This window comes from Bos indicus, chromosome 5 (genome assembly GCF_029378745.1).
Source record: "Bos indicus isolate NIAB-ARS_2022 breed Sahiwal x Tharparkar chromosome 5, NIAB-ARS_B.indTharparkar_mat_pri_1.0, whole genome shotgun sequence".
In the NCBI taxonomy this organism is placed as follows: Eukaryota; Metazoa; Chordata; class Mammalia; order Artiodactyla; family Bovidae; genus Bos; species Bos indicus.
In genome coordinates, this window is record NC_091764.1 from 106,791,522 (window position 1) to 106,804,250 (window position 12,729).

General features: G+C 50.3%; 1 protein-coding gene across 5 annotated transcripts in view; it reads left to right on the forward strand.

Annotated features, from left to right (window-relative positions):
* The window catches only part of CRACR2A (calcium release activated channel regulator 2A), a 162,213-nt gene that overhangs the window by 115,502 nt on the left and 33,982 nt on the right, over nucleotides 1-12,729 (forward strand). For all 5 annotated transcript variants that reach the window (XM_019961686.2, XM_070790280.1, XM_070790281.1 and 2 more), the window contains 4 exons: nucleotides 1,222-1,293; nucleotides 2,748-2,793; nucleotides 7,418-7,524; nucleotides 10,649-10,967. In XM_019961686.2, coding sequence (XP_019817245.2) covers nucleotides 1,222-1,293; nucleotides 2,748-2,793; nucleotides 7,418-7,524; nucleotides 10,649-10,967 — 544 coding nt within the window. The remainder of the gene's footprint in view (nucleotides 1-1,221; nucleotides 1,294-2,747; nucleotides 2,794-7,417; nucleotides 7,525-10,648; nucleotides 10,968-12,729) is intronic.

Genomic DNA, 12,729 nt, shown 5'->3' on the forward strand with positions numbered 1-12,729 from the left:
CCCAGCAAGCTCGGTAGTGATGTGGGCGGGGTGGTCGGGGGACAGTCCTTGCCCAGCGCAGTCTGTGCACCCTCCAGGCAGCCCATGGCAGCGATGCGTTTATCAGATGCAAGGTGCCTCCTGCTCTAAAACTAGGCTGTGGCTTGAAAATATGGAACCTTGGACCCTTTGCCGTAAGCCTGGGGGAGATTTAAAATCTCTGAACTGCAGGGCAGAGCCCAGAGGGAAGGAGGGAGGCAGACTTGCACAGTTAAGCAAGGTTTATTTTCCAGCATCACCCCGTTCTCTATTTTTCCCCTTCTGAGAGAGGCTGAATTCCTCGCCACCACTCCCTCCTCCCTTCCATCTCTCTTCCTCCCTTCTCCCCTGCCCTCCTCCCGCCCACCCCTCCTGCCCTCTCTCCTTTATTCCCACTGCTGTTTGCTAACTGCGGCTTTCAAGCCAGACACTGCAGCGAGAACACAAAGGCAAGCACAGCACCCACGGCCCCACCTTGCAGCCTAAGTTGCCCTCCAGCCACCGCTGTGTATCTTCCAGCCTCTCTCTTTCCTCCCCCCAAATCCTCGACTGACACACTCACACAGTGATGTAAACGATGGATTATGACTGCTACATTAAGTCTCTGCTTTGTAGCTACAGATGGAAATTTTAGTCAAAGAAATGAATGCGCACGAGTGGAGATTCCAGATCTTCGGGAACAGATTGGAGACTGTTGGGGGGAGGTGGAGATGGGACAGTGGTTCTTCAGTAGCTCCTGAAAATAAACCAAACCAGCATGGTGGAGGTGGGCAGGGGATGGGGAAGCACTAGCTCTGCTCTCACCTCCGAGACTGGGCTGGAGAAGAGAGTTGATTCTGATTCCCTGACCTCTGGGCAGGGCAGGACCACTGGGAGCCTGCGAAGACAGTACAGTCATCATGAAGCCGTATTCTTGGGACCAGGGGGTCTGGATTAGGACCCCGGCTCAGCCCTGGGTTGTCCTGGGAGAGTTAGTGAACCTGTCTTGTGATCTATGTTTGTAAAATGGGGATAAGTTCACCTTCCAAATAGGTGCCTGAGATGACTCGCTGATCCTGGTATAAGCCCTTGCACGAGGCCCTGCTCTCCAGTGGAGGACCAGCCCGGGTACCATCTCCAGGGTCTGACTTCATCACCGCCTCGCGCCCTGGTAGTGCGCCACCTGGTGTGGTCACTCATCACTGCCCTCTTGCACCCCCTCAGGGAAGTGTACCGCGTCACCGAGAGTCTGCAGCGGGAGAAGTCGGGGCTCCTGAAGCAGCTGGATTTCCTGAGGTGTGAGCTCATCCCAGAGCCCAGAAGGGCGCCCCTGCCTCCAGAGTCTCACCTGTCTGCTGAGAGAGCACCCTCATTCCCTTGGTCCCCGACATCCTGTTGGACGGCTGAATACCACCTCTCCGCCATGTTTGGTCCATTTACACAGGTGCCCACCCCCCTCTCCAGTTTGTACCTCTGCAGACGGGCATTGCCCCGCTCTTCTGCGTGCCTGGCATGGTACTTGCTCAGGTAGGAGAAAACTGAACTGGTTGAACATCACAAACAAGGCAGCAAGATAGGAGTTGTCCCAGCCTATCAAGCTTACTATAAATTCAAAGCTCACTGGTTTGATTTGGTTTGGAATACTCTCAAAAAACTCCCCCCAAATGACCATACCCAACCAGGTGTGGGGAAAGATGGAATTTTCAATTTTGCCTCTGAGGTTTCTAAGTTACTTAACCTGCTGCCCACAAGACACCTTTTGGGAAATGGTGATTAAATTTGGGTTCTAATTTTTTAAATTGCAAGCAGGTTTGAATCGGCTACTTTATTAAGGTTTTTAGTTTAGTTTTTTTTTTTTTTTTTAATTTGAAAGTGAGGTAAGGTCACTGTGTCTGGCGTCTTTGATGCCACCAAATGGAAAAATTCTTCAAAGAGAATGCATCTCAGATTTCTTCACTTAAGATGTGATTCAAAAGCCTGGGAAGATGGAAGAGATTTTCTTAGGTGGCCAAGTTCTCACGGGTGTGAGAGGAGGTCTGGATTCTCAGGAAGGATTTAATGAAGGCAGAGAACAAGATGCACAGGAACATGCTGGGTTGGGATTTTCCCCTTTTTGCTATTTGTACTTTGAAAAAATACAAGGGCAGATACAGTGTGAGTGAGCAGGGGAGGCTGACAAGGCACTGCTCTGCCAACATTTATGGGTCTTTTTAATGGAGACGAGGGTTTCCCTTACAGCTCAGTTGGGAAAGAATCTGCCTGCAATGCAGGAGACCCGGGTTCGATTCCTGGGTTGGGAAGATGCCCTGGAAAAGGAAATGGCAACCCACTCCAGTGTTCTTGCCTGGAGAATCTCATGGACAGAGGAGCCTGGTGGGCTACAGTCCATGGGGTTGCAAGAGTCGGACACGACTTAGCGACTAAACCACCACCAGTGTCTGTTCAGAGTCCCAGCCTGGAGCCTCTCTGTGCCTCACCTGGCCCCCCAACCAGCTGAGGGGAGCTTTGATGCCAGATGGCTCTAAGGCCAATGGCCAAAGGGCCATTCTGTCCCCCTGCCTCTGACCTGACTTAGACACAGTCACCCTCTGCCCTTAGCCACCATCCCTAAGGAAAGCAGTTCCACACCCTCCCCTCCCCGGGCCTTCCATACACAGCCGTCCTCTGCACCCATCTGACCGTCAAACCAGTGCTGTGGATCTGTTGACCGCAGGCCCCATGTTTGAACAGATTCCCCTTTCCATCTGCAGGGAAAGGAACAAGCATCTCCGGGATGAACAGGACATACGTTTCCAGGTAAGTGGGCGGTGCCCCCTCCGAGCAGCAGGGGGAAGACAAGGACTGGGGTCCAGTGGCAGCCAGGCTGTGCTGGGACTGGTCCAAGAAGGTCCCCTGGCTTGGGGTCTGGCTGCACCTTCATGTGGGCAGGATGGTGGCAAAAGTAGTAAAGGTTCAGGGTGACCTATAGGGTCACATTGTGTTACTTTTCTTTTAGCATCACGAGACTGGAATACCTGGGAGGGTCCCTCACTTTTTGAATGTAGAAACGATGAGTTGAAATGTTGCCATCACTTTTAAACCAAAATGTTCTGTTTTTTTTCTTCATTAAGATTTTGATGTCTTGATGAAAATTTTACATTTTAGACTGTCATAGAGAGAATTAAAATGTATATTTCATCATCTACATAGTTGATTTTATATACAATTTTTTAATCCTATGGGGACCACTGCTCCTCTAAACCTACATACTTTCCCAAATAACACAAAAATCCTTTATTTACATGAAGATTTTCATTTGCGAATGCACTAAGCAGAATCTAGGCTTTCAGGGTCTCCTATCATCCTCCCCTTAGACAGTAGCTGTTGGATGCTCTGAAGGGAAGAAAAAGGGGGACAGGATGGATCCATGTAACATTCTACCAGGATTATCCATCGTGAATTTCATGTGTGATCTTGGGTAAATTGTTAGCCTCCTTGGACCACGACCCCAGTGATCACAGGAGGAAAGGGAATTCTTCTTTTTTTCCATTTTGTAGGGCTTTTTGTTTTTTTTTGTATTTAGTTGGGGGATATAATGTTGTGTTGGTTTCTGCTGTAAGCAATGCAAATCAACCATAACTACCTGTATATTCCCTCCCTAGTGAGCCTCCCTCCCGTCCCCGCGTCCCATTCCTCTGGGTGGTCACAGAGCAGCAGGCTGGGCTCCTTGTGTCATATAGCAGCTTATAGTAGCTATTTTGGACTTCCCTGGTGGCTCAGTGGTAAAGAACCCCCCTGCCAATGCAGGAGACATGGATTTGATCCCCCGGTCGGGAAGATCCCCTGGAGAAGGAAATGGCAACTCACTCCAGTATTCTTCCCTGGGAGATCTCATGGACAGAGGAGCCTGGTGGGCTACAGTCCATGGGGTCGCACAGAGTCAGACACGACTGAGCGACTAAACACCACCAACACCACTAGCTATTTTACACGTGGTAGTGTATAGGGATTGTTTTTGTGTGTGTGAAAACCTCTTGGAAAAGGAGGTCTTGTGCTAGCCCCTCAGCTGTTAATTCCCTAAATGAGGCAGCATGTGGCAGCTAGCTTGCCCCTCATTTGGTCGAAGCTGGTTTGTAGCTGCAAACCCCTTGGGGACCTTGCACATAACCGTCTCTCTTCTGTTCCCAGCTGGCGGCAGCACGTCTCTGCCGCCCACCTATGTGTACTATCAGAGCAAGGCTTAAGCCCACACATGTTTGTTTGATGGTGATAATGGTTATAATTGTTTTAGAAGTAACAATGAATTTATTTTAAAACTTCCTACCAAATGTCACCCTAATCCCTTGACCTTGCTTCCCTACCCCTGCCAAACTTACTCTGTTTCGAGTAGGGAATGGAATTGAGAACCTTCATGGGGAATAGAAAAAAGAGGATAAAATCATGTTCATGCCGGATAATAGTTAAAGATTTATGTGGAATCACAGCCATACCTTCTGGGGCCCTGGGAGCATGGCTACCCCTCCTTCTGTCATTAAAGATCACTCGGAACCATGGGACTGGCTGATTAATGAGAGACTCTTCTGTGATCTGAGTCCCTCTCATCTGGAAGACATCTGCTAGGGAGCCCTGGAGAGGGGGGTGCAAGCCCCCAACTCCACCAGGCTCTTCACTGAGGACACGTGAGAAATTATCTCACCTAGCCTGCTTCCACAAAAGATCTGAAATACTCTGTTCTAGCTTCGTAGCTGTGGGCAGGGCACTGGGCTAATTGATCCTACTCTCTGGAAGGAAATCTACGACAAACCTAGATGGCATATTAAAAAGCAGAGACATCACTTTGTCGACAAAGGTCCATATAGTCAAAGCTATGGTTTTTCCAGGGCTTCCCTGGTGGCTCAGCTGGTAAAGAATCTGTCTGCAATGCAAGAGACCTGGGTTTGATCCCTGGGGTTGGGAAGATCCCCTGGAGAAGAGAACAGCTACCCACTCCAGTATTCTGGCCTGGAGAATTCCATGGACTGTAGAGGCTGTGGGGTTGCAAAGAGTTGGACATGACTGAGTGACTTTCACTTCACATGGTTTTTCCAGTAGTCATGTACCAATGTGAGAGCTGGTCCGTAAGGCTGAGCACTGAAGAACTGATACTTTCAAACTGTGGTGCTGGAGAACAGTCTTGAGAGTCCCTTGGACAGCAAGGAGATCAAACCAGTCAATGCTAAAGAAAATCAACCCTGAAAATTCAATGGAAGGACTGATGCTGAAGCTGAAGCTCCACCTGATGTGAAGAGCTGACTCGCTGGAAAAGACCCTGATGCTGGGAAAGATTGAGGGCAGAAGGGGAAGGGGATGACAGAAGATGAGATGGCTGGATGGCATCACCGACTCAATGAGCATGAGGTTGAGCAAACCTCAGGAAACAATGCAGGACAGGGAGGCCTAGTGTGCTGCAGTCCAAGGGTCACAAAGAGACACGGCTGAGCAGCTGGACAACAGCAGCGTCTGGGGCTTTGGAAACTAAGAGGGACTGAAGCTCCACGGAAGAGTGTGTGTGACTAAACGACGCACAGAGTCTTTTCTGTGCATCCTACATTTAGCTCCTCATGACCCGGATAACCACGATGGTGTGATCACTCACCTAGAGCCAGACATCCTGGAATGCGAAGTCAAGTGGGCCTTAGGAAGCATCACTATGAACAAAGCTAGTGGAAGTGATGGAATTCCAGTTGAGCTTTTTCAAATCCTTAAAGATGATGCTGTGAAAGTGCTGCACTCAATATGCTAGCAAATTTGGAACACTCAGCAGTGGCCACAGGACTGAAAAAGGTCACTTTTCATTCCAATCCCAAAGAAAGGCAATGCCAAAGAATGCTCAAACTGCCACACAGTTGTACTCATCTCACACACTAGTATAGTTATGCTCAAAATTTTCCAAGCCAGGCTTCAACAGTATGTGAACCATGAACTTCCAGATGTTCAAGCTGGATTTAGAAAAGGCAGAGGAACCAGAGATCAAATTGCCAACATCCACTGGATCATCAAAAAAGCAAGAGAGTTCCAGAAAAACATCTACTTCAACTTTATTGACCATGCCAAAGACTTTGTGTGGATCATAACAAACTATGGAAAATTCTTCAAGAGACGGGAATACCAGACCATCTTACCTGCCTCCTGAGAAATCTGTATGCAGGTCAAGAAGCAGCAGTTAGAACCAGACATGGAACAACAGACGGTTTCCATGGGAAAAGGAGTATGTCAAGGCTGTATATTGTCACCCTGCTTAATTAACTTAAATGCAGAGTACATCATGCAAAATTCTGGGCTGGATGAAGCACAATCTGGAATCAAGATTGCTGGGAGAAATATCAATAATCTCAGATACACAGATTACACCACCCTTATGGCAGAAAATGAAGAACTGAAGAGCCTCTTGATGAAAGTGAAAGAGGAGAGTGAAAAAGCTGGCTTAAAACTCAACATTCAAAAAATGAAGATCATGGCATCTGGTCCCATTACTTCATGGCAAATAGATGGGGAAACAATGGGAACACTGAGAGACTTTTTTGGGGGGCTCCAAAATCACTGCAGATGGTGACTGCAGCCATGAAATTAAAAGACACTTGCTCCTTGGAAGAAAAGCTATGACCAACCTAGATAGCATATTAAAAAGCAGAGATATTCCTTTACCAACAAAGGTCCATCTAGTCAAAGCTATGGTTTTTTCAGTAGTCATGTATGGATTTGACAGTTGGACTGCAAAGGAAGCTGAGCACTGAAAAACTGATGCTTTTGAACTGTGATGTTGCAGAAGACTCTTGGGAGTCCCTTGGACTGCAAGGAGATCCAACCAGTCCATCCTAAAGGAAATTAGTCCTGAATATTCATTGGAAGGACTGATGCTGAAGCTGAAAATCCAATACTTTGGCCACCTGATGCGAAGAACTGACCCATTGGTAAAGACCCTGATGCTGGGAAAGATAGAAGACGGGAGGAGAAGGGGACGATAGAGGATGAGATGGTTGGATGGCATCACTGACTTGACGGACATGGGTTTGAACACACTCCAGGAGTTGGTGATGGACAGGGAGCCTGGCGTGCTCCAATCCATGGGGTTGCAAAGAGTTGGACACGACTGAGCAATTGAACTGAACTGAACCTATTTATCCTCTTGCAAATGATCACTAATCCTGTGAAGGGTAACCTCCCAGACCCTGGGGCTCTAAACTGGTTCCTTCGATTAGATTATTAGACAGGAGGTGAAGGAATTCTGCTGAGAGATGACAGCGAAAGGAAAGTGGATAAAGGCTAGCAAGGAGCCCAGGCCATCACTTTCTTCCTTTAGGGGTTTATTTCAAGCCTTATCTATGAGGCTTGAGCCCTTGTCTGCTCAAGCACTGGGACGAATCAGCGGGCGAGGATCTGAGAGCATTCTGTGTTTCTCCAGAAAGACAAGGCGGCCAGGGCAAACACAACTGCTCCCACAGCAAGATGGAAGCAGCGATCTGGCTCTGTGATCGGCAAATACGTGGATGGCACAGGGATGCTCAGAAGGTAAGCCATCCCACTTTACTTACCTGTTATCTGTTCCTTGGCCTTGCAGGGTTGGGAGTAGGCTCTGAGCGCATGCTGATTGCACTTGGCCCTGGCGGGAAGCCTGGGGTCAGCCACGTGCACTTTTGTTGAATCTTGAAGGACATGTGCCTTCTTGCTCTGATGTCAAGGTGCAGGGTGAGTCCCAGGACAGGTCCTGGGCTGCCCCAGCCTGCAGTGTTCCTGCAGGGGGTGCTGAAGAGCGGCTGCAAATCAGCCCAGAGACAGAGAGGGTGGGAGGAAGACGGGTCAGCAACGGGAAGGGCAGGAATGCCAGGCAGGGCTCTGCGGTCTGTCGGGCAGAAGGATGCTCCAGTCTTCCAGACACTGGACTGTGTGAGTCTGAAGGGTAATTATAGTGGAGTATGGAATCTCTGTGGGCTTTCCTAATGTTTCAGATGGTAAAGAATCTGCCTTCAGTGCAGAAGGCCTGGGTTTGATCCCTGGGTCAGGAAGATCACCTGGAGAAGTGAATCCCTACCCACTCCAGTATTATTGCCTAGAGAATTCCATGGATGGAGGAGCCTGGTAGGCTATAGTTCACGAGGTCACAAAGAGTCAGACAAGACTTAGCAACTAACACTTCACATACTTCATGGAGTCTCCAACCGTTAATTCCTTTGCAGATAAGCATGGGGTTTGTAATTCACAGACTCCTTTCAATAATTCATAGTTAATTAACTCAGAGATAATGTGATAATGTGCTTGGTTGCTTCTGGACAGAACTTGAGTCCCCAGAGGAGTGGCCCATTGCTCCTGGAGAGAGGCAAGGTGGTCCCCTGCCCTCTTTTCTATGGATCACGTACTCCACGCCCATGATGGCCACAGAGAGGCAGAGACAGTCAGATCCTCAGGTGCCAAACCCAGGAGTGATTGTGTGAACTCGCTCATCTGGGAGAGCCTGAGGACAGCAAGCATGAAATAAAAAGATATGCAAAGTGGAGGTGACCTGGGGATGTCAGTCCACTGATCTGTCAAAATCTTGAACTTGATCATCATCAATTCCTTTTCTAAACAGCTGAACGATGAGATGCAACATGGGAGCCAAATTCCTGCAGTAATTGTTCTCTTGGTTCCTCGGAACCGAATATATGCTCTCAACAAGCACTGCCTGATTGCTTACTGCATACCAGACATTCTTTGAGTTCTAGGAAGCCTCCAAAGATCGATTAGGCATGAGTCCTGCCCTTAATATACGTTATTGAGTACCTGCTGTGTGCAGGACACAAGGCTGTGTGCTGGGGTACAGGGGTCAAAAAAATAGACCCCATCTCTGTTTTCAAGGAACGTATAGTTGAGAGGAGGAAACAGACATTAATTGACAAATAATCAATATCAAGAACTCTGAATTCCCATAGACTTTGGCAGAGGTGCCTGTTCTCTGCTGCTCACACATAGCGTTTGATGGCAAAAGCAAAGAGGAACTTAGTCATGCTGTACTGATGACACTCCAGAGTGTAACAGTGCTTGAAAATTCCCCAGGGAGAAGCTTTCGCCAAGAAACAATTCATTTTAGGGTCATTTCATTTTAGGATCATTTCAGTGGCCATTTCTTTCCTGGTTGCAGGGACTTTAAAATGCCATGCTCTGCCTGTGTGTGTGTGTGAGAGAGAGAGAGTATGTGTGAGTGAGTGTGTGAGTGAGTGTGTGTGTGGGTTGGTGAATACATGTGCGTGCACGCATGTTGCTCACATATGCTCACGTGTACATGAGTGTGCAGGCAGAGACAAAGCAGATAGGAACACTGTGTGCTGAAGTGGGTGAGCACTTAGTAGGCTCATTAGAATGTAGGAGAAATTTGTTGAAAAGGTGACAGTCAGTTTCTGTGAAAAACTGATTTGATCAGTAAATCTAAGCATCCCTGAATTCCTACAAATCCTTTGTTTTATACCAGGCGACCAAACTAAGTCAGCACTTCTGTGAGCAAGTGCTGCATCCCCATTTCTCTTTCAGAATCGTCCAACTTCAGAACAGTGATACACACATTTTTTTTCTTTTTCTTTCTGCTGTTGGTCCTTAGGAGCCAGAAATGCTAGAAGCCGGGGAGCAAAGTGAAGGGGCTTCTCCTTCCAGCATATTCTGTGTCCTTTGGCCCTGTCGCCTCACCACTGCTTCCTGCTCCATTTTCTCTTCTCCTCGTGTGTGGGTTTCGCCTTTGGGCTCAAGTCCCTTCCCGTAAAACCGTCCTCAGGTTGACTTGCTGACAGTGGCCCCGGGGGGCCTTTGCTCTCAAGCCTCGAGGACACAGCCCTCGCACTGACCCCACGTCCAGCACCGGAGTGCTCCACCTCCTGCTTCTCCTGCTTCTGGATGCTCAGACCATCCGAGGCCGCTCACTCCAGACTCTCAGGAGAAAGGGAGAAGAAGCGGGTGGAGGGCCCTGCCTGGCTTCCTCGACAGCCCCGAGCCGGTGGATGCCTGCTGTGCTGGGGCCCCCTCCCCAGAGCAGCGACCCCCTCACCTGCCTCCCTGAGGGCCGCTTCCCTAATGGGTCGGGTTTGTGCACCAGCTTATCAGGGAGGTGGGCAGGGCAGCCGGGCAGGGAAACCGGCCTGGAGAGTTGGCGTCTGACTTGGGGACGTGCGGCTGAGAAGGGCTGGTGTCGGACCTGGGCGAAGGCCGCCAACGGTTGACCCAGGAGGTTTTGTTTCTGCATCTGTTACGCTCCTTCTTCACAGCTTTCCTTTTCCTCCGCGGCACCTGCCACAAGCCGGACCGGTGTGGTGAGTGTGTCGGGATGGCCCTAGACTCCTGAGCCAAGTGCTCCTTGAGAGCAAGGAGCGTGTCATTAGCTTAACACCTGGAGCCACCGTCATCTTCACCTTTACCATCTTCATCGCTTTATCATCCCCTTCACCACCTTCGCCTTTATCATCATCTTCATCCCACCTTCATCGTAAAGACGTTCAGTGAATGAGCTAGAGAATGCGGGGTCTGCTTTTCCCGTTCCTAGCTCCTCTCTGCCCCCAGAGCATGTGCTTCCTCAACTGTCTGTCACAGAAGCCGTCGGGCAGCCCCCAGCCTCCACGCATATACATGTTATGATATTGTCCCCTCTCTTTTTCCCCCCCGCTACTGCAAACAGCCAGTCAGAGGAGGAAGAGGATGTATTTGGCATCCAGAGGCGGAGAAGCTCCCTGGGCCTGAGCGGGTGCCCCCTTACAGAAGAGGAGCCGGGGCCCGGAGGACCACTCACCCAGCCGCTCCGCAGGATCATCTCCATTGAAGAGGACCCGCTGCCCCAGCTGCTGGGGGGTGGCTTTCAGCAGCCACTGAGCAAATGCTTGGAAGAAAAAGAGGCCTCCGGCCAGGGGGTGAATGAACAAAGTGGACCTGCCCGACCTCTGGGGCTCACACCCACATCTCCCCGAGGGCAGCCCGTCGGAAAAGAAGCCCTGTCTGAGGTATGGATGTTCCCATGCTGGTTTGTAGGTCATCCTGTGCCGTCTCCCTTCATCGTAGCCCAAGAGCCCAGGGCAGCTCGGGGGTCAGATGCAGCAAGCCTGACCACGTTTGTGTCCATTGGGTACCACCATCCCCCTCGGTTATGAGAGTCATGATGAAGACTTGGGGGCCTGGGGATGCTCTCCTGACAACTTCTATTGCTGGCCCCACTCCCTACCCCATGTGCTCTTTTCTGAGTCAGATTTAAAAGCCTTCATGGATTATGATGGAACCTTTGCTGGGCTGTGAACATCAGATAGCACGCACTTTAAACATGGTCCCTCTTCTGGTCCTTTCTGCGACTGCTCCCTGCAGGCGCATCCCTGCTGGGGAGGTCTGTGCCCCACCCCTCTCCTCTCAGCTCCTAATGAGCTCACCTCCTGCTCCTCCCGCCAGTGTGACCCTCCACTACCCCACTCCCACGGCTGTGCCCCCTGCCAGCTCAACCTGCTGAGTTCTCGGGAGAAGGAGGCACACAGACCGTCCTCTGGATCACTGATGAAACCCCTCACCCTGTTTGTGACCCAGGCCATGGGATCAGCTCCTCAGCCCTGTGCCCACCACTGGACCCTCTAGAACAGCTCACGTGCCTCATGGCAACCTTCAGAGCTGAGCAGTCCAGCGGTGCATTGGCCTATGTGCCAGACAGCCCTCTCCCAGCCCTGCACAGGAACTTCTTGGCCTCAGTTATCATTCTTGGTCCTGGATTAACACTCATGCCTACAAACCCCTACTTGTAAAGGACCCTGGGCCATGGGACCCAGAGAGATTGGTGGGCGGAGCCCTGTCTCATACACGCCCTTCCACATCCCCCAAAGTGCACAGGCCACATTGGCTGGCAGTGGGCACAAAATGGGGCTTTAAATACCCACCGATGGTGGTGAAAGAAGTGTTACGAGGTGCACGGGAGACAGGGTGAAGGAAGAGATGAAGCATCCAGTCTGTGGTGGCATGTGATCCTCGCAGTTGTCCGGTGAGGGGCGTCAGAGACCTGATGCCCCCTTGGGAGTGTGGGGAAGTAGAGCAGAGAGCGTGAGGCCGCACCCCTCACCCCTGCAGTGATGGGAGCCCAGCCCCTCACCTGCCACTCTGCCTTCCCCGCCACCACCCCCAGCCCGCGGGCTGCACACATGCGCTGCCCTTTAGCTGGGGCAGAAGCTGCGCCAAGAGGAAATATATCCGCTGGAATTCACACAGCAGCCTCAGCAGAGGGTCCCCTTCAAGGCCGCTGAGCCCTCAGTTGGAACCAGCTTTCTGGAAAGTAGTTTGAGGATAGGAATCAAGAACTTTAAATGGCCACCTCTGTAACCAGCATTTCTACCTCTAGCGACCGTTCCTAAGGAAGTAATTAAAGTCAGACAGAAATTTCATTGAAGAATATAAGTGGATAAGAGCAAACAATGGAAAAAAACAACACAAAGGTGATGGCACCCCACTCCAGTACTCTTGCCTGGAAAATCCCATGGACAGAGGAGCCTGGTGGCTGTAGTCCATGGGGTCGCTAGAGTCGGACACTACTGAGCAACTTCACTTTCACTTTTCACTCTCATGCATTGGAGAAGGGAATGGCAACCCAGTCCAGTGTTCTTGCCTGGAGAATCCCAGGGATGGGGGAGCCCGGTGGGCTGCCGTCTCTGGGGTCTCACAGAATCTGACACGACTGAAGCGACTTAGCAGCAGCAGCAGCAGCAAGGACACAAATTAGACTATAGTCATTTAATA